Source organism: Myxine glutinosa, chromosome 6 (assembly GCF_964187855.1).
Source record: "Myxine glutinosa chromosome 6, kmMyxGlut1.1, whole genome shotgun sequence".
In the NCBI taxonomy this organism is placed as follows: Eukaryota; Metazoa; Chordata; class Myxini; order Myxiniformes; family Myxinidae; genus Myxine; species Myxine glutinosa.
This window is the reverse complement of record NC_136266.1, coordinates 77435616-77457891: the sequence shown is the minus strand read 5'-3', so window position 1 is coordinate 77457891 and position 22276 is coordinate 77435616. Positions and strand designations below refer to the sequence as shown.

The 22276-nt window shown below is 43.1% G+C and overlaps 1 protein-coding gene across 2 annotated transcripts in view; it reads left to right on the top strand.

Annotated features, from left to right (window-relative positions):
* LOC137413304 (scavenger receptor cysteine-rich domain-containing protein DMBT1-like) overlaps nucleotides 1-22276 on the top strand; it is a 102359-nt gene that overhangs the window by 55623 nt on the left and 24460 nt on the right. The window contains exon 14 of one of the 2 annotated variants that reach the window (XM_068098698.2): nucleotides 2003-2050. The exons of the other annotated variant lie outside the window; for it this stretch is intronic. Within the exon in view, the coding sequence (XP_067954799.2) occupies nucleotides 2003-2050 (48 nt within the window). The remainder of the gene's footprint in view (nucleotides 1-2002; nucleotides 2051-22276) is intronic. 2 annotated transcript variants of the gene reach the window in all.

The following is a 22276-nucleotide window of genomic DNA, read 5'->3' as shown; positions in this document are numbered from 1 at the left end:
TCATGCACTTTTCATCATACACTTTTCATCATGCACTTTTCATCATACACTTTTCATCATGCACTTTTCATCATGCAATTTTCATCATGCACTTTTCGTCATGCACTTTTCATCATGCACTTTTCATCATGCACTTTTCATCACACACTTTTCATCATGCACTTTTCATCATGCACTTTTCGTCATGCACTTTTCATCATGCACTTTTCATCACACACTTTTCATCATACACTTTTCATCATGCACTTTTCGTCATGCACTTTTCATCATGCACTTTTCATCATACACTTTTCATCATACACTTTTCATCATGCACTTTTCATCATACACTTTTCATCATACACTTTTCATCATGCACTTTTCATCATACACTTTTCATCATACACTTTTCATCATACACTTTTCATCATGCACTTTTCGTCATGCACTTTTCATCATGCACTTTTCATCATACACTTTTCATCATGCACTTTTCGTCATGCACTTTTCGTCATGCACTTTTCGTCATGCACTTTTCGTCATGCACTTTTCATCATGCACTTTTCATCATGCACTTTTCATCATACACTTTTCATCATGCACTTTTCGTCATGCACTTTTCATCATGCACTTTTCATCATGCAATTTTCATCATACACTTTTCATCATGCACTTTTCATCATGCACTTTTCATCATGCACTTTTCATCATGCTCTTTTCACCATGCACTTTTCATCATACACTTTTCATCATGCACTTTTCATCATGCACTTTTCATCATGCACTTTTCATCATGCACTTTTCATCATACCCATTTCATCGTGCACTTTTCATCATGCACTTTTCATCATGCACTTTTCATCATGCACTTTTCATCATGCACTTTTCATCATACCCATTTCATCGTGCACTTTTCATCATGCACTTTTCATCATGCACTTTTCATCATACACTTTTAATCATACACTTTTAATCATACACTTTTCATCATACACTTTTAATCATACACATTTCATCATACACTTTTCATCACACACTTTTCATCATACACTTTTAATCATACACTTTTAATCATACACTTTTAATCATACACTTTTCATCATACCCATTTCATCATGCACTTTTCATCATGCACTTTTCATCATACACTTTTAATCATACACTTTTAATCATACACTTTTCATCATACACTTTTAATCATACACATTTCATCATACACATTTCATCATGCACTTTTCATCATGCACTTTTCATCATACACTTTTAATCATACACTTTTAATCATACACTTTTCATCATACACTTTTAATCATACACTTTTCATCATACACTTTTCATCATACACTTTTCATCATACACTTTTCATCATACACTTTTCATCATACACTTTTCATCGTACACTTTTCATCATACACTTTTCATCATACACTTTTCATCATACACTTTTCATCGTACACTTTTCATCATACACTTTTCATCATACACTTTTCATCATACACTTTTCATCATACACTTTTCATCATGCACTTTTCATCATGCACTTTTCATCATACTCTTTTCCTACTCATTTTCACTCCTCACCTTTACTTTCTCTCTTTTATTTATCTTTCCTCACATTTATCAATGTAGTTATTGTATTTAAGGCCTGGCCTCGATGAAGACTATGCAGTCCGTGACTGAAGCCTTCAACATAAAAAAAAATGTATATTTTGTTGGCATTGATATTGAGACCAAATCGCTTCTCCTGAAAATTTTTACCCACTAATTACAGTTCAAAAATCTCTGGAAAAAGTAATTAGTCGTTCTACATTGAAAGCTCAACATATTGAAAAGATACTCGTGCTCCATCTCAAATTGTGAGAACAACAGTGAAATAACCGCCACACAAATGCTTGCATATCAAACGAGTTGCCTGTGTTTAAATATTGGATGAGCTTTCTTTGAAAAATAATGAAACATTATTTATAACTTTGTTGATATTAATTATTGGTTATTTTGTTTGTTTGCCTGTTTGAAAATACAGCTGCTGCATCGTACACCACAACAAGACCAACGACAACAATGCCTGCAGGTAGGAATCTTGTATTTATTCAAGTCTACATGTGACTGAAATAAGTTTCTAACCGACATTAGTTTAACGGTAGCTGTTCACTGTTGGTAATGCATTTTAATTTGTTCACCAATTTGTTCATTTAATGTTCACCTGATATTTGGTGCTGCTGAAAATACCGGTTTTGTTGCAGAAAAAGGGAGTAGAAGCAGAAACAATAGATAGATTTAGCCCGCAACTCCCGCCCATACATAAGCAACGCTGGACTGCATGCGGTGGCCCCGTGCTGGCTGGTTCGGTAGGCCATTAACAAATACCGGAGATGTTCGTTCCAGTCAAACTGACGGGTGGTGGTGAACAAGGCCAGTTGTTGGTCCAATGTTCGATTGAATCGTTCCACCATCCCGTCAGATTGTGGCTGCAAGGGCGTTGTCAGTGTTTTCCGAATTGACAGGAGTCTGCACACGTCTTTTAGTAATTGACTTTCAAAATTTCGGCCCTGATCAGTGTGCAGCTCCTGTGGAATCCCATGCCGACATACAAATCCTTCCACAAAGGCCTGTGCGACCACCCCGGCTTCTTGGTTGGGGAGGGCATAGGCCTCCGGCCACTTGGTGAAATAGTCCATTACAACGAGGATGTACTTATTACCTTGGCGGGTGCCAGGTAGTGGTGCTAGAATTGTTCAAATTGTTCTAAAAGCACCAAAATTGGCACACATGTAGATTAATACATTCTGAACAATTTTGGATATGGAGGCATTCAAGATTCTCCCCGTAGCACATTTGGCGGCCATTTTTGAATTTGGCGGCTAATCTTGAATGCCTCCATATCCAAAAATGTTTAGAATATATTAATCTACATGTGTGCCAATTTTGGTGCTTTTAGAACAATTTGAACAATTGGTCTGCTATGCCGCAGGACTATGTGGAAAATGCCGTTTTCTCCTTCCCTGCCCTATCCATCTCCACCTCCCAATACCCACTCTTGAGGTCCAAGGTTGAGAACCAATTTGAGCCCGCAACGGCATCGAGGGTATCGTCAATTCTTGGCAGGGGATATGAGTCTTTGAGTGCCACGTTGTTTAGCTGGCGATAGTCCACGCAGAAACGCGTGGTCCCATCCTTCTTTTTGACCAGCACAACAGGTGACATACAAGGACTTCCCGAGGGCTCGATGACACCTGCATCGAGCATTTTTTCTACCTGCTCGTCAGCTTCCTCCCTCTTGCTCCAAGGGAGCCGTCAGGCGGGCTGACGAATAGGCCGGGCCTCACCGGTGTGGATCTGATGTTTCACCAGGCCCGTACGTCCAATATCCTCGGGGGACAAGGAGAAGATATCCAAATGGGATCCAATTAGTTTGTGTAAGGCCTCCCTCTGGGTACCTCCCAACTCTACGCTATTTCGATTTACCATCTCGCAAATGGGATCGGGCCAATTCCTACTACTTATTGAAGGCTCCCCCTGGGGCCGGCTCGGCTAGACGTTCTCGCCCCTCACTGCCACGACTTCTTCAACTGGAGTGCAGCCAGCTACCTCCGTGCCCCTCACTATAGTGTGTGGTTCTGTACTAATATTAATTACGTGGACGGCCACCACCGGCCCGTCCGTTTTTACGAGGGTGCGGCCCACGATTAAACCCGGTATGGACTGCGCTGTCACCGGTTCGACCAGGCCGCAGGACTCCTGCCATGTTGGGCGAGCTGACCATCGGGTCGGCACTATGGCCTCGGCCCTCGGAGGGATGGTCACGGCCTCGGAAGCCTCCAGCTCCGTCCTCTGGGCCGTGCTCACCCCCTCCAATGGTAGCTCCTCTACTCCCACTTGCAGGGTCCCCTGGCACAAATCGATTTTACAACCGCTGGCAGTCAACAAATCCAACCCTATTAAGCATGGGTCACACACCTCCGCCACCCAAACTTCTATCTCCCTCTTTACCGACCCCCAACTTGAGGGTTACAAAACCACGCCCTATGATCAGGGCCGTTACCCCGGTAGCCAGCTGCAAACTATAATTTTCCAGACGCTGGATTTTATCCCAGCCGTCTGCACTCGAATTAAGGATCACAGGGCTGATGATCGTGGCGCTAGCTCCTGTGTCCACTACGGCATCTACCCCAACGCCGGCAATTTTGCACCGAATAGTGAGGCTACCTGTACCAATTTGGCCACAAGGAATGACCTGTCGCATCAATGAGGGCTCTTCTCCATCCTCCACTGCCGAACACCGCCCTGCATGCTTGGCACATTCTAGTTTCTCGGGCCCTGGAGGGGGGGGGGGGGGGAGTGTCTGGGGTCAGCTCGTCCGACCCGCACGGGGCAGAGTTGTTGGTCTCAGCTGCCGGAGTGCGTCCCGGCACGGAGCTCGACACTCCCATGCACGGTGACCCATCCGAGCACAATTATAGCACCTCACCTGGTAAGGTGCTTGCCTCCGGTATTCCAAATTTCCCCCCCTGAATGTCCGAATTGGGGCATCTGATCGTGGCCCACAGTGGGCCACCTCCGGGCCACCTGCCATGGTCCAGCTGCCACTCGACGCTGGTTCACCAGCCTCTGGACCATGTTCTCCAGGTCAGGACCCCCTTCGGGGGCGGACCCCCTAGGGGGGCCGCCACCCATCACGGGTCCTACCTGGCGCACCGCCAAGGCGTGGCGCTCGCCTCCCCGAGCCAGGGGCCTCGCTGCTTCCCAACGAGCTGCAGCATCAGCCCCCTGGCTCAAGGCCTGCGGGCGCCACATGGCGAGCTGTTGTCGGAGTCGGATGTGTCGGATGTGTCGGATGTGTCGGAGTCCTACTCCTGACACCAATTGTTACGGATCTTGGAGTACGGCACTCCCCTTACCGAGGGGGGGGGGGGTAATCCCCTCGTCTATTAAGCTGGCCATCTCTGGTCCTGGAGCTATGACGCCACTTCCAGTCAGCGCTGAATAGGGTGGTTGGCCAATTGTTCCTATTACCTAATTACCAGCGCCTTCCGGTATGCGAGGAAATGAGCCCCGCCCGAGCCGCAGCTGTAATGGACACGCCGAGCGAAGCGAGCCACGACTCAGGCCGTTAACAAAAGGACTAAACCCGATTATAGCGGTTGGCCAAATCGTGCCACAGGTACTCAATGGGGAAAAGACTAAGACGATCGGACGAGAGGAAGCAAAGAATACAAAGGGTAAAGGAAGAACAAATATGGTTTATTACTATCTAAAGGAGGAATTGAAAGAAGGGAATGTACAAGAAGAGGAAACAAAAGGACATAGGGCAACCTTAGACACTCTTATATAACACGCCCATGACAATACAAACAGACTCACACGGAATGGTAGCTGGTCCAGGCGGATGGTTCCAGGCGAGGGGATGGTCCAGGCTCCGTGTCGGTCGGTGAAGGACAGCTGGCAGCTTGACATCGTTGGCGCGCAACCGGACCTTACAAACGCGAGGGGCTGGGATGAATGCACGTATAGCGTACCGAACGCTCTCAAAACCACGGCAGTTCATATTGACAACGATCGTCCCAAACAATCCTCTGCGCAATGGTCTTAAGTTCGCCGCCTCTGCGGTGTTCTCTCGCCTCTGCTGATCTCGTTCATCTCCCTCGGTCTCTCCGTGAAAAGGCTTTGCGCTCCCGCTTTTATTGGAAGCCTCGCATATCAAGCCGCTTCCGCTTTGCTCCGCCTACCCGTGAACACGCCTCGGCCCGGATTGGTCACAAGGGTTCATCAGTACATCCCCTCATGATGCGTCGACGGGGCCACGCCTATGTTCCTGGCCGCTCCTCCCTTTTTCTCCCACTCTGACCATGTGCGTAATGGCGGCTTGGGGCCAGCAAACAAACCAAAAAGGCAGCGAACGCTGCAATACCGCTACTGGCACTTTGGAGAGGGAGAGAGATTGGGGATAATTGAAGGGGCCTAGGTTATTTGATTAATACAACACAGAGTCAAACTATTGGAAACAGATCCTTACCTGAAACACATACTAATGAAATAACTAAAGAAGAATCTATGGTGTCCTACGTGTTGAAATATGACATAACTAGGGTGCAGTCTTTACAAAGGGGGGTATTTACAATAATTATTATTATACAAAGTGAAGGTTCTAAAAACCGTAACAATATGTAATAAGGCAGGTAGGTCTCCCTAATATTGCATAGCGTTTCAAAAAAAGGAACGCAAAATCTGCAACCATTACATTTAAGAAAATGTTTCAAGTTTTTTTAACCTATATTACCTATATATTACCTATATTTTACATACAGACTTGGCATTTAATATGGAATATTTTTTTTGTGGGGGTGAACTTACTTTTCAAGATGACTTCGAACCAAAAGTTCATTGGAATTATGTTGGAATTATTCTAGATTTTGTTAATGTGACCTTTAAAAGAAACAAAAACCACATTTGACATTTCGAAGCAAATAAATTGATCCTTGAAAGTGATGGAAACTGATATCGAACTCAATTCACGGACAGTACTGTGTTAAACTTCTGTACGTTTTCCAGAAGTATCTCTTTATTTTTCACATTAGCCAAAAAAAATTTCAACAAAAACAAAAGCTAAATAATGACTGGGATTACGGACAGTAAAATTACAGTTCAGTACTTCGTGTAACCCCCCACGAGCATTCAGGAGAGCACGTACACGTCGAGGCATGCTGTTCACGAGATTTGCCAAGGTTTGGACAGGAATCGCTGGCCATGCAGTGACAATAGTCTGCTGCAAATCACGCACAGAGGTCGGCTGCTGGTCCAAGTTGTCGATTTGACACGTTAATTCTGCCCACAAGTTCTCTATCGGATTCATGTCCGGGGACATGGCAGGCCACTCCATATGCTCTACACCATGGTCAGCAAGAAAGTGTTGGATCATGCGAGCACGATGAGGCCGTGCATTGTCATCTTGGAAGACAAAGTTTCCTCGAAAGGCTGCACGAGCAAATGGAAGCAATGTTTCTTCCAGAATGACCCTGTACTTGAACTGGTACAGGTTTCCATTCAGAACAACCAGGTCAGTTTTCCCCCCCTGCATGAAAAGCAGCCCAAACAGTCACCCCACCACCTCCAGCTTGGACTCTTGGCACTAAGCAATCTTCGTTGTGGGCTTCATGCACTTGGCTGCGCACTCGGACGCGGCCATCTTGACGATAGACCAGAAATCTAGACTCGTCACTGAAGGTCACGTGATTCCAGTGTCCTGGCTGCCATTGATGGTGCTCTCTGGCCCACTGCAATCAGCACTGACTGTGTTGTCTGGTCAGGCGTGGCTTTCTCAGGGGACGCCTGGCACGATAGCCTGCTTGAACCAGTCGTTGGTTGACCAGCCTTCTGGATACAGGCACATTTGTCAGTTGCTGCCACTCAGCCCTAGGCCGATTAGCTGACTTGGTACGGCCATTGCAGACTAACCGGTGCAGCTGGCGATCATCTCTCCTTGTGGTTCTGCGTGGACGTCCTGGCCTCGGTATTGGAGTAGGGACACCCCTCTGATCATTTCGTTTCAGGATCTTTTACACCTGACCTTGAGTGATGCCATACTGCCGAGCAATAGCACGCTGTTTCATGCCAGAATTTCGTAAAGCCACCACTCCATGACAAACAGCATTGTCAAGTTGACGGGCCATCTCCAGAGGAAACGGCAATAACTTTTGTAGACGTGCAGCAGTTGTTTTCCACTAATACAGAACGCAACAACCCTTATATACCAGATTGTGAAGCCAATCGTCAAATGTACCTGTCCTTACATTTTGTCACGCCACCTGTGATATAAACCTGTTATTGACTTCTTGCTGCGAAAGACAATCAGTGACATGGTTCTTTCAACAAAGACATCACCGAAGGGTAAAAGAAACTCACCAGATTGATTTACTGAGTTCAGAAAGTAAACCCAAGTCAAGAAAAAAAAAAATTCCATATTAAATGCCAAGTCTGTTTTTCCAGTCACGTGAAAAAGTAGGTACACCCCAAGTAAAGTTTTGACTTTTTCAACATATTTCAACATACAGCTATTTGATCTTCATCTATCTATAATTCCAGTAATCTCTGTCTGTCTGTCTGTACGTCTGTACGTTTGTCTGTGACCGCTGTTTCTCGACAACCACGGGTCCGATATACTTTTAACTTGCCAGGTATATTGCTGGGGACCCGAGGATGTGCCTTTTCAAGGTTTCATATTAATCGGACAATTACTTACCGAGCTATGTCCAAAAAACGATTCAACCAATCAGAGAGCAGCGAACGATCGCGTGTGCCGAACGTGGCGGGCACACTCTGCCTCGGATGGCACATTTGAGAGCATATTCATTTATTTCACATTTGCAAACTATGTTGGCGTTAAACTATGTTTTACAACTAATAAAAACGAATTTGCGATTCATTCGCTTTCCTGCGCGTTTGTGCACGCGATGGCGATTTCTTTACCAAACTCCGGAAGCCGTTCGCTTTGGACCAAACCATTGCATGTAAATAGAGGGGGGGGATTGTCACCACTCGCAAGCCGTTCGCTTTGGACCAAACCATTTCATGTAAATAGAGGGGGGGGATATAATTTTAGATATAGATATAGTACGGGCATGCCCTAGTTTCAACAATATTGATAGATAAAGGTGATATAATATAACAAATATCATGAAACATTTACATTTTGTAGTCCATTGTATAATTTAAATAAACATAAATGCAAATTTCGCATGTGGAAAAAGTAAGTACACCCCTACATTTATCACGACTTCAAATACCTAAAATTAGAATCAGGTGCACCAGCTCAGGTGCAAATGATTAGAACATCGTTAGAGAGGATCTTGGAGGAACCTGTCTTATTTAAACCTCAGACATTTGGTTTGGTTTGCTCTTTGTTGTTGAAGTGTGCAGCGTCACCATGCCTAGATCAAAAGAGCTCTCTGAGGCCTTCAGAAAGAAGGTTATAGATGCCTACGAGTCTGGGAAGGGATGAAAAAAGATCTCCAAACAATTTGAAATCAATCATCCGACTGTCCGGAAGATCATCTACAATTGGAGAAGATGCCAAACAACTGCCAACTTGTTCAGGCCAGGCCGCCCCAGCAAGTTCAGCCCGAGAGCAGACCGCAAGATGCTGAAAGAAGTCTCTAAGAACCCCAGAATGTCATCACGGGACCTACAGGTAGCTCTTGCCACTGTTGATGCCAAAGTGCATGAGTCTACCATGAGAAAGAGGATGCACAAATTTGATCTCCATGGGAGGTGTGCCAGGAGGAAACCTTTGCTTTCCAGAAAGAACATCAGGGCAAGACTAAAGTTTGCCAATGAACACCTTGGCAAAGACCAGCACTTCTGGAACAATGTGCTCTGGACAGATGAGTCAAAGGTAGAGCTATTTGGCCACAGTACCAGAGGATATGTTTGGCGAAAACCAAAGACAGCATTTGACCACAAGAACCTGATACCAACTGTAAAGCATGGTGGGGGAAATATTGTCGTGTGGCCGCCTTTGATGAAAATCAGACGGTCACGGAAGCCGATTGCGAAGGCCTTAGCTCTCGAGGCGAAAACTCAATGGCGAACTCAAAGACAGAAAGCTATACAAAATTGCGTGGGATTGAGGGGCGGCGCAAGATCCCTGCAGTCTTACCTGTTAAATAAACCACACGGAAAACTGCGTTCAGATATATACAGAAAAATAATACAAGGGTTTCTTTTACAATTAATAGCGGGACAGGAAAATCACGCGCCGGTAAATAGATGGCCTAATTGGGACGTCCCCACTCACAGATTTCGGATACGGACAAGGGAAAATGAATTAAGGAAAAGAAAACGTTCGTTATGTTCGGGGAAATGTGGTGCATTCTTATCTGTTTGTCGTCTTGTCCACCGTCCACATGTGGCTCCAAGCTCCGGCGCGAAGAAACCCTTCGTCCGCACGCACGCTTCACCACGCCCCAATGCGACTCTCTCCGCAGCACACCACGAGGTCCCGCTCGCTCAGCACCAACACTTGCTCCCTGCACCAACAGCACTGCAAAGGGCCTAGCACCGCTCCAAGCTCCAGAAGCACTGAGAAGGACCGCTCCAAGCACCATGACGAACCGTCACTCAGCACGAAGAAGAGAAGCACAGAGACAAAAAGATGTCGTGCAGCGCCAAGAGACCAGTGAAGAAGCCAAGAGTCAAGAGAAAGAGATGGCCAAAAGAGAGAGAGAGAGACAAAATGTCGTTCAGCAAGGCTTTTATAACCTTGCGTCAAATCTTCTCCAATGTTCTCTTTCGCTGGTGCCCTGTCATTGGCTGAGTGCCTCCCACACTGTGGTGTTGCTCGCCCCTCCTCCTGGCCAATCAACAGTCCTCCTGGGCGTGGCTCCCAGCTTTGCCACGAGGCTGGTTGTTAGGCCAGCTGGTGGTGTGGCTGGCTGCGGCCCCATCGGCGGTGCCCCGTCCTGGCTTTCTGCCTGTTTTCCAAAGTCGTCGTGGTAAGGGAGGGGAATTAATTAGTGTGCATTAAAGGGCCTATCTAAGTGTTTATAGGAGTGCGTTGCCATAAGGGACAAAGGAATGATAACCAGGTCGGACACAGGGGTTTATCTTAGTCCCTACACTATTTAACACCCGAACATCCTTGTATGTTCACAGGTATACTCCTATCTCGACAAACCGCCTAAAAACACAGAACTATTACAAGGTAGATTCCCTATCACGACAGTCGAATACCTACCTATACATATCTACCTGGCTTTATACATTCCTTTACCCCCCGACATAACAATATTATGGTTTGGTGCAGCTTTGCTGCATCAGGGCCTGGGAAACTCACCATCATAGAATCCACTATGAATTCTTCATTGTACCAGAGGGTGCTTGAGGATAATGTGAGGCTATCTGTCGGAAAGTTGAAGCTCAACCGAAGATGAACCTTGCAACATGACAATGACCCTAAACATACCAGTAAATCCACCAAGGAATGGCTGAAAAGAAAGAAATGGATGGTTCTGGAATGGCCAAGTCAAAGCCCGAATCTAAATCCCATCGAGATGTTGTAGGGGGGTTTGAAAAGAGCTGTGCATGGAAGAAACCCCTCAAACATTGCACAGCTGAAAGAATTCTGCATGGAGGAGTGGGAAAAAAAATTCTCCCAGTCGATGTCAGAGACTGGTAGACAGTTATAAGAAACGCCTACTTGAGGTTGTTTCTGCCAAAGGGGGCAATACCACCTATTAGAGCCAAGGATGTACTTACTTTTCCCACTTGTGAAATTTGCATTTATGTTTATTTAAATTATACAATGGACTACAAAATGTAAATGTTTCATGATATTTGTTATATTATATCACCTTTATCTATCAATATTGTTGAAATGAAGATCAAATAGCTGTATGTTGAAAAAGTCAAAACTTTGCATGGGGTGTACTTACTTTTTCACGTGACTGTATATATATATATATATATATATGTATGTATGTATGTATATATATATGTATGTATGTATATATATATATATATATATATATATATATATATATATATATATATATATGTATGTATATATATATATATATATATGTATGTATGTATGTATATATGTATGTATATATATATATATATATATATATATATATATATATATATATATATATATATATATATATGTATGTATATATATATATATATATATATATATATATATATATATATATATATATATATATATATATATATATATATATATATATATATATATATATATATATATATACAGCATACAGCTATTTGATACAGCATACAACATACAGCTATTTGATACAGCATACAATATACAGCATACAACATACAGCTATATATATATATATATATATATATATATATATATATATATATATATAGTTGTCCCGGGACGGGTTGTCCCCCCCTTTGGAACTCAAGAAGAGGCACCTTGAAGCAGCAAATGAGGTTTAATGAAACATCGAGCAAACACAATCATTGTGGAGCACGTCTTGAAATCGCAAGGCCTTGCCACACCAGACCATGCAAGTCCAAGCCGCCCTGAAATCATTCTGACACAAGATCCTTTATATAATCGAACAAAGCCTAAAAAAGCCTCCGCTGAAGTAATGACCTCAGACAAGAGAGATTAAGTTTAAAGGCACAGATGTGTGAAAATAAGATAGTTCTCAGGCTATTTTTCCCAACAAGCTGGGCTTTTACAAGGACCAGGGATGCATTCCCATAATAAAGTTCAATGGGGTTTACATTTGGCAGTAAAACACATACAAATCAAAGGAACAAATCAAAGGATACATCTTACATCATCCCCTGTTCGAGGTTAACTTACAACTATTCCCATAACTTTCTTCCTTAGAAGATGGTGAAAAAACGTCCCCAAGGTTGGATATGACCGAGCCGTGAATCAACATGTTTTGCAGTGAATCTAGTTTTTTTGAAGCAAGCAAAAGAAAGACATAATTATATATATATATATTTCTCAGGTGCCCTGGGTCACGTGGTGTGCCCCCCATGGCCCCCCATGGCCCCCGACATATATATATGTTTTTTTTTTTGTTTTTTTTTTTTTGTTTTTTTTTAAATAAACAGGAATCAAACTCCTGCGTGGGGCTAAGTGTGAAAAATTCTGACTCAATACGGGACTCGAACCACGGACCTCCATTGATTACGCATCAACAGCCCACTGTGCTATTGAGCCAGCCGTAATCTCCTCAGAATTGTACATGGCCGATGTCTTATGTGCCTGCTAGGCAGACCCCAAATGTTAGCGTAAGTATATATATATATATATATATATATATATATATATATATATATATATATATATACGTATATGCATATGTACAGTCACGTGAAAAAGTCATCGTGAAAAAGAATATATATATTAGTGCTGGACCGATATTATAGCTGGTAATCGTAACATGCAGATATCAGCTATTTTTCGGTTATCTGCATGGGCACACTTTACATGCATTTGCAAAATAACTGCATTATTCGTCAGACTATAGCTGTGGTGTGCTCTCGCAAGATCGCACATGATCCCGAGATCTCAAGGCATATCTTGTTTCATGAAACACAGAACCAAACACTCAATCACATTATATATACTAGCAACGGTACCCGCCCTATGGGCAGGGCTTCAATTGGGAGGCCCAAATGAAAAGGCAAAATCTTACTAGAATTCACCAAATGTCCGTCTGTCCATTCGCAGTTACAGCAAAAACGGCTGAACCGATCGCAACGATATTTTGGGTGGGTAATCCTGGGACCCCATGGAGTAAAATAGGCTATATTGTTTTTCCAATTTTCCAATTTTCCAGTTTTTCCAAACACGATGGAATAATATTTACCGATATGAACAGTGATGCGGCTTTTATTGAAATTCTACAAATACTGTTTAGATTTTGATGAGAATTATGAACCTGCCACGAATGTGGAAGTGGACAGATGACGGCAATGAGCTGGTTTGATAATATCCCAATTCAACCGTCATTTAAAACAGTATTTTGTTAAAGTATCAATTGATGATTGGAATTGAGTGAATACATTTACGATTTTGAATTCGTAATTGTATTCACCCAACCGTACGGAACTTCATGTCAGGATTTACATATTTGTTTATGTCACGAATGTTGTTAAAAGTTTATTTTTTTATATTAATGCTATTTAATTTGTGATTGGAGTTATGCTGTTTGGAATGAGAAAAGTGAATGATATCGAGTTCAAGTGAATGACGAAATGCCGTGACGGTTTTACGTTCCAAGCGTGAAATTTGCGGATCACCATATGCAGATTCGCCATTGACTGGGTATAGAACAAACGTACCCGTTTGTTTGTGAAAAGGTACGTTTTTCATGGAAGTCTTTCACGAACTTGCTGTCCATGTCTGACGTGCGACTGAAGGTGCTACAGGAATGTGGAATTTATTGGTTTCAGGCTTTCGTATTCGCCGTTTCTGCATTGTCTGGTTGCTTCTGGCCTCCCACCAGTGCGTAGCACGGGTGCCTCACGAGTATCAGAAATTGAAGGCTTTTCTTATTTTAAACGATTTATATAAACATCCGTTAAATCATATCACACGCAAGTAATCAAAATCTAAACAGTATTTGTAGAATTTCAATTTTAAAAAACCACATCAATGTTCATATCGGTAAATATTATTCCATCGTGTTTCAAATCGTGATATCAACTGTACGCTTTCTGTACGCTGAAGGCGGAACCTTGCGAACTCACTTGGGGATATAGTGCCTTGGCCTTTTGCATGAAGGATGTCGATCTTGAATCCTTCTTCACCATGGGGGAACATCAGCACATAGTGAAGAGGATCGTAGTTCCGGTGGAGCTCCGTGATGGTATGAAGTCTACCTTCACTCTTATAAAGGATGACATTCAAATGGTCCACATGCTCGCCGGGTATGATGATGGATACCTCGCTTGCCTGCGGGAGGTTGTAACGTCGAGCATGCTCACCTGAAGGCCGCTTTCTTGCATCCAGAACCATGGTGATGTTGTTGTCTGCTTTCATCAACTCAAGGGCAGATTTCAGAGACTGGATGTAGGGATTCTGACGCAGCCAGTCTTTGAGAGTCTTCAGACTGTCAATATTACCTTTGAGTTGTTTTGTTTGCTCAACGATTCTTGATATATGTATGTATATATATATATATATATATATATATATATATATATATATATATATATATATATATATATATATATATATATACAGACTTGGCATTTAATATGGAATATTTTTTTGGTGGGGGTGAACTTACTTTTCAAGATGTCTTAGAACCAAAAGTTCATTGGAATTATGTTGAAATTATTCTAGATTTTGTTAATGTGACCTTTAAAAGAAACAAAAACCACATTCGACATTTCGAAACAAATAAATTGATCCTTGAAAGTGATGTAAACTGATATCGAACTCAATTCACAGACAGTACTGTGTTAAACTTCTGTACGTTTTCCAGAAGTATCTCTTTATTTTGCACATTAGCCAAATTGTTTTTTTACAAAAACAAACGTTAAGTTACGACTGGGATTACGGACAGTAAAATCATTACAGTTCAGTACTTCGTGTAACCCCCACGAGCATTCAGGAGAGCACGTACACGTTGAGGCATGCTGTTCATGAGATTTGCCAAGGTTTGGACAGGAATCGCTTGCCATGCAGTGACAATAGCCTGCTGCAATTCACACACAGAGGTCGGCTGCTGTTCTAAGTGGTCGATTTGACGTGTTAATTCTGCCCACAAGTTCCGATTCATATCCGGGGACATGGCAGGCCACTCCATATGCTCTACACCACGGTCAGCAAGAAAGTGTTGGATCATGCGAGCACGATGAAGCCATGCATTGTCATCTTGGAAGACAAAGTTTCCTCGAAAGGCTGCACGAGCAAATGGAAGCAATGTTTCTTCCAGAATGGCCCTGTACTTGAACTGGTTCAGGTTTCCATTCAGAACAGCCAGGTCAGTTTTGCCCCCTGCATGAAAAGCAGCCCAAACGGTCACCCCACCACCTCCAGCTTGGACTCTTGGCACTATACAATCTTTGTTGTAGGCTTCATGCACTTGTCTGCGCACTCGGACGTGGCCATCTTGACGATAGACCAGAAATCTAGACTCGTCACTGAAGATCACGTGATGCCAGTGTCCTGGCTGCCATTGACGGTGCTCTCTGGCCCACTGCAATCGGCGCTGGTGGTGTTGTCTGGTCAGGCTTGGCTTTCTCAGGGACGCCTGGCACGATAGCCTGCTTGAACCAGTCGTTGGTTGACTAGCCTTCTGGATACAGGCACATTTGTCAATTGCTGCCACTCAGCCTGAAGCCGATTAGCTGACTTGGTACGGCCATTGCTCGACTAACCGGTGCAGCTGGCGATCATCCCTCCTTGTGGTTCTGCGGGGTCGTCCTGGCCTCGGTATTGGAGTAGGGACACCCCTCTGAGCATTTCGTTTCAGGATGTTTGACACCTGACCTTGAGTGTTGCCATACTGCCGAGCAATAGCATGCCGTTTCATGCCGTAATTTCGTAAAGCCGCCACTCTATGACAAACAGAATTGTCGAGTTGACGGACCATCTCCAGAGGAAGCGGCAATAACTTTTGGAGACGTGCAGCAGTTGTTTTCCACTAATACAGAACGCAACAACCCTTGTATACCCGACCATGAATCCAATCATCAAATGCACCTGTCCGTACATTTTGACACGCCACCTTTGATATAATCCGGTTGTTGACTTCTTGCTGCGACAGACAATCAGTGACATGGTTCTTTTAACAAATAAATCACCAAAGTGTAAAATAAACTCACCAGATTGATATACTGAGTTAAGAAAGTAAACCCAAGTCAAGAAAAAATATATATTCCATATTAAATGCCAAGTCTGTATATATCTATATATATCTATATATATCTATATATATCTATATATATCTATATATATATATATATATACAACAACAACAACATGCATTTTAAGGCCATTTTCCCTGCTAGAGCGGGGGTTAGCCTTGCAGTCCCCATGACAATCTTCTCCATTTTGCCCTATTTTCTGCATCTCTCCTTGTTAATCCCTTTGCCCGCATTTCTTCTTCCACCATCTTTAGCCAAGTCTTTCTCGGTCTTCCCCGTCCTCTACTTCCTTTTACATTCATTTCCATCACTCTTCTCAACCAGTCACTTTCATCCTTCCTCAACACATGACCAAACCATCTCAACCTGTTCCTCTTCACAGCATCAATCACAGGCTCTATTCCCATCATCTTTCGCAATTCATCATTTGTCTTCCTCTCTCTCAACGATACTCCGCACATCCACCGAACCATTCGCATTTCCACCCTTTCCAGCCTTCGTTGCTGCTCTACATTCATGACCCATGTCTCGCTCCCATAAATCATAACACTTCTCACACATGCAGCATACACCTTTCCCTTCAGCTTCAACCACACTCCCCTCCTCATCAGCACGCCACACAGTTCCCGAAACTTCTTCCATGCACATCTCACTCTAGCAACCGTTGCCGAGTCTGATCCACCATCTCCATTCAGCATGTCTCCGAGGTAGCAAAATGTTTTCACACCTTCCAGCTTCACGCCATCTCCAAGATCCAACTCAACATTTCCTACAACTGCAGCTCCCTCTGTGCACACCTTACATTTGAACATAGCTGCCACACTGGTTAATGACCCTCTCAGACCACTACATTTTTGATGAACCCATTCAGCGCACATTGTACATTGAATGGAGTTCACTCCGACACCCTTTCTGCACACAGCACATGGCCACTTCCCAGTTCTTTCCACCTCACCACATGCTTTACCACTTGCCATTACCTTCGTCTTTCCGATATTCACCTTCAGACCTTTTGTCTCCATACATTCCTTCCACTTGTTCATCTTTTCCTTCAGTCCATCCATACTTTCCGCAATCAACACCAGATCATCTGCATACAACAACTCCCACGGTAAACCCTCCTTTACGTTCTGAGCCAGCACCTCCATCACAGCTACAAATAGTAGTGGACTTGGTGCCGACCCCTGATGCACTCAGTGAAAGATGCAAAAAAGCATCTAAAGGACTCTCAGACTGTGAGAAACAAGATTCTGTGGTCTGATGAAACCAAGATTGAACTCTTTGGCTTCCGTCTGGCCACTCTGCCATGAAGCCCAGATTGGTGGAGTGTTGCAGTGATGGTTGTCCTTCTGGAAGTTTCTCCCATCTCCACACAGGATCTCTGAAGCTCAGCCAGAGTGACCATCGGGTTCTTGGTCACCTCTATTACCAAGGCCCTTCTACCCCGACTGCTCAGTTTGGCCGGGCGGCCAGCTCGAGGAAGAGCCCTGGTTGTTCCAAACTTCTTCCATTTAAGAATTATGGAGGCCACTGTGCTCTTGGGAACCCTCAATGCAGCAGAGATTTTTTTTGTAGGCTTCCCCAGATCTGTGCCTCGACACAATCCTGTCTCTGAACTCTGCAGGCAGTTCCTTCGACCTCATGGCTTGGTTTTTGCTCTGATATGCATTGTCAGCTGTGAGACCTTATATAGACAGGTGTGTGCCTTTCCAAATCGTGTCCAATCAATTGAATTTACCACAGGTGGACTCCAATCAAGGTGTAGAAACATCTCAAAGATGATAAACGGAAATGGGAGGCACCTGAGCTAAATTTCAAGTCTCATAGCAAAGGGTATGAATACTTATGTCAATGTGATATTTCAGTTTTTTCTTTTTAATAAAGTTGCAAAACTTTCTAAAATCCTGTTTTCTCTTTGTCATTATGGGGTATTGAATGTAGATTGATGAGGGAAAAAATGAATTTAAACGATTTCAGAATGAGGCTGCAACATAACAAAATGTGAAAAACGTGAAGGGGTCTGAATACTTTCTGAATGCACTGTATCTGTGCAGTGTCTGTGTTGTCTTGTCACTGAACTACTCCCTCAAACTTTTGTGAAATCGTACCAAACTTCTGGTATGCACCTATCTCTCCCGTGTGTATGTCCTGAGGGTATTTTTTGAAAAATGTTGAAAAAAAAGAAAGTTTTTCATTTTTTTGAAAACACTTTTATTTGGGGGAATTTATTTTCCAATTTTTTTTTTTTCAACTTAAATCTTCAACTTCATCTGTTTATAAAATGTAATATCACGTACATTACAAATGCATTTGTGAAAAATAATTGTATTATGATTGGTGTAAACCATGACAAAACAGCAACTCAGTTACAGTCATCATCAACTCAGGTGCTGAGGTGTTTTGAATTACGTGGTGGTGAGGTGTTTTGAATGTTGTGGTGGTGAGGTGTTTTGAATTTCGTGGTGGTGAGGTGTTTTTAATTTGGTGGTGGTGAGGTGTTTTGAATTATGTGGTGGTGAGGTGTTTTGAATTATGTGGTGGTGATGTGTTTTTAATTACGTGGTGTTGAGGTGTTTTTAACTTCGTGGTGGTGAGGTGTTTTTAATTTTGTGGTGGTGAGGTGTAATCGTCCCAAACTTCCAGTCTGCACCTACCGCTCACGTACTGTAGGAAGACCGGGATGTGCTCATTTACCATGCAGCTAGATAGCGCTTGCCAAGCCAACCGTTCCTTCACGGTTTTGAATGGAGTGCTTGCTCGAATGCTTAAACCAAATGGTGATCTGTCTACAAGAAACTTGGTAAATGAACACACACCCAATGTTCTTGAGATCCGTCCATAGATCGACTGTAATCTATATACCCCAAAGAGGAATGACCCTTCCAGCCCCTCCCGGAGTCTGCGGGTGTACTAGTCTTTATAAAAAATGAATCTGAGCTTTGTCGACTTTAAATATTAAAATTCCAAAACCTGGCATTTTCCTTGCTTTGGATCTTCTCACACTAAACCTGTGAAATCACCAGGTGAGTAGCACCCACTTGTGTGCTGGAATACACCATTTATAACACTGAGTCAACAGCCGATGGATTTACTAAATGTATGAATAATTGTTCGAAACGGAATCCCTTTGTAACCTGGGGACTCCCTTTTCTGGATTTTCATATTTTGAATAAAATTTGCTTTTCACACGACCAGACAAATATGAAGCGCTTCATTTTATATCCGTCAACAACTTATCGAATGAGCGCACTTCCTTCCTTCCTTGTAAGTGCTGCTTCATCAGAATGAAGATTAACGCACACAGCAGCTCATCATTCTTTTTAAAATGAAAGAATGCTGTGCCATTTGATGAACCAATTTATTAGAGAAGGGATTTAAAATGTATAGATTCACATCCACTCAATAACATCAATACGTCAATCGCAGCATGTGACAGATCCAGCACGGTATACATTTCATGTGTGTATAATGACCTCATTATTTAATTACTTTATAATCGAAATGCTTATTTGATACTTTAGTTGAAGAGGATAGGATGACCTGGGTGGGGATACCAGTTAGAAAATAATGTAAGTTTTAAATTATTTTTACATTGAGACACTGGTATTCTATATTGTTCGAGTAAACGATGAACCAAACATACACCGCTTCAATGTAGAAATTTTGCAATAACGACAAAGGGATTGTAGTGTTACGATTATATTTACTATATTATTAGTATTAACGCTATTATTATTATTATTATTATTATTATTATGAAAACAATACTGCTGTATTATAATAATAATAATAATAATATCATAATAATCGGTTTATTCCAAAAAGACTTTCGCAGCCCATAGGCTGAATTACAGTCAATTTACAAATACTGCATTTTGATTACAATAATAAGATGCAGCAAGATGCAAGTTATAAAATGCATCAACCGATATAAAGTTATTTCAGCACAAAAAGGCCAGAAGGAAAATATGAAAGGCAATATAAAGTATTGCAATTTAAAATATCAAAATAATGAAATAGACCAACACAATCAATTGTAGTGTAGACCCAGAGTGGTGCACAAAAAAGCCACCATGAAGTGGGCGAGAAAAAATAAATAAATAAAGCTGTATAAAGCCTCCCCATGAAGTTTAACCAGACCAAAGAAGCCATGGAGGCTGCGACATTGACCGTCTCCCCGACCTCCATCCCACAACTCCGGCGATATCCACAGCATTTGCGCAGAAAACACAGGGACGTCCCATGCACATGCAGCAGAGAACACCAAGGTCCACACGCAGACCAATCAGTGGGCAGAGAGTTGCAGGAACGAGCACAGTGGTAGGCCCGGTGGCGAGCAGATCAAGTCATGAGCAGAACGAGGGCAGCCGTAGCAGGAAAGGAGTGCCCCTCTGTGATGCCAAAGCAGATCCAAAACGTCGCCGACAAAACCAAGGAGAAGCATGCAACGCAGAGCCAGGTGTGCAACGCAGAGCCAGGTGTGCCACGCAGAGCCAGGTGTGCCACGCAGAGCCAGGTGTGCAACGTAGAGCCAGGTGCGCAATGGAGAGTCAGGTGCGCAACAGAGAGCCAGGTGCGGAACACAGAGCCAGGTGTGCAGCCAGGAGCCGAATCCGTCGAAATCCAGGGCAGTGCCCGTCAAGCCAGCAGCGCAAGGGCAGCAGGGGCACAAAGGCAAAATGCAGAGCCAAGAATAGGGCACCACTCACGACTCCCATGTTTTCAGGCATTCTTCCATCACGATCCTTGCTCAAAACCCCGCCGATGAAACCCACTGCAAAAGTGGCCCGAAAGGTCATGAACCCGAACATCACAAAAACTGCCACATCCACTAACAGGGGCATGCAGTCAATGCTGGCATGGGATAGAGGGTTCACCTCGCCGGCACCGAGACAATCAGAGGGTTGGTCACTGCAGAACCACGTAGGCCTCAGAGGCAGAACCCCAGCACTGAGTCAGAACCCCAGCACCGAGTCGTGCAATACAGGGAGCTCAAGGTGTCTGCACAGTCATTATGAATCCATATTGAAGCATTGGAACTCCCTCGTTTGCTAAATTTAAATATGATTTAAAATAAAGTAAAAACAAAACTGTAAAACTTTAGGACTCTTTCACCACGAGACACACGCAGGATACCGGCTAATCCCGGTATTAGTTTATTCTATGTTTCAAGTCAACAATGAACCAACCATACACCGCTTCAATTTAGAAACTTTGCAATAACGACAAAGGGATCACAGTGTTCCAATTATATTTACTATATTAATAGTATTAACGCTAGTATTATTATTACTCCCACCAGGGAGTAATTCATTCGAGTGTGTGTGTGTGTGTGTGTGTGTGTGTGTGTGTGTGTGTGTGTGTGTGTGTGTGTGTGTGTGTGTGTGTGTGTGTGTGTGTGTGTGTGTGTGTGTGTGCGCGTGTGTCTGTGTGCGTATGTGTGTTCGTGTGTTCGTGTGTTTGTGAACAATATATCTGGAAAAGTTCTGAACGGATTTGGATGAAAGTTGGTGGGATGATTGCCCTTGGGATAAGGAAGAATTGATTAGTTTTTGGTGAAGCTCAGGATATTATTCCGGATCCAGGAATGTTTTGAAGGATTTTTTACCATTGGAAGATAGGGCTCAGCAGCGGCCACCCACGGCGGGAGTATGCGCTCTACTGAGTGGCGTTAGAGTTATTATTATTATTATTATTAATTACGAAAACAATACTACTATATTAAGAAACCTGGGCTAATTTGTCTGAAGCGACCTGAAGGTGAGGCATGAAGCCTAAGGCCTATACATACTGTGTTGTTGGAAGACCCATATAACACCTGTGCTTTCGATATGTGATGGTCATTTTAACAATCGGTTTGTTTGTGTTTCACACTGAATGAAAAGCGTAAAGGGAGAGCATGCAGATTTTGATACATGATAGG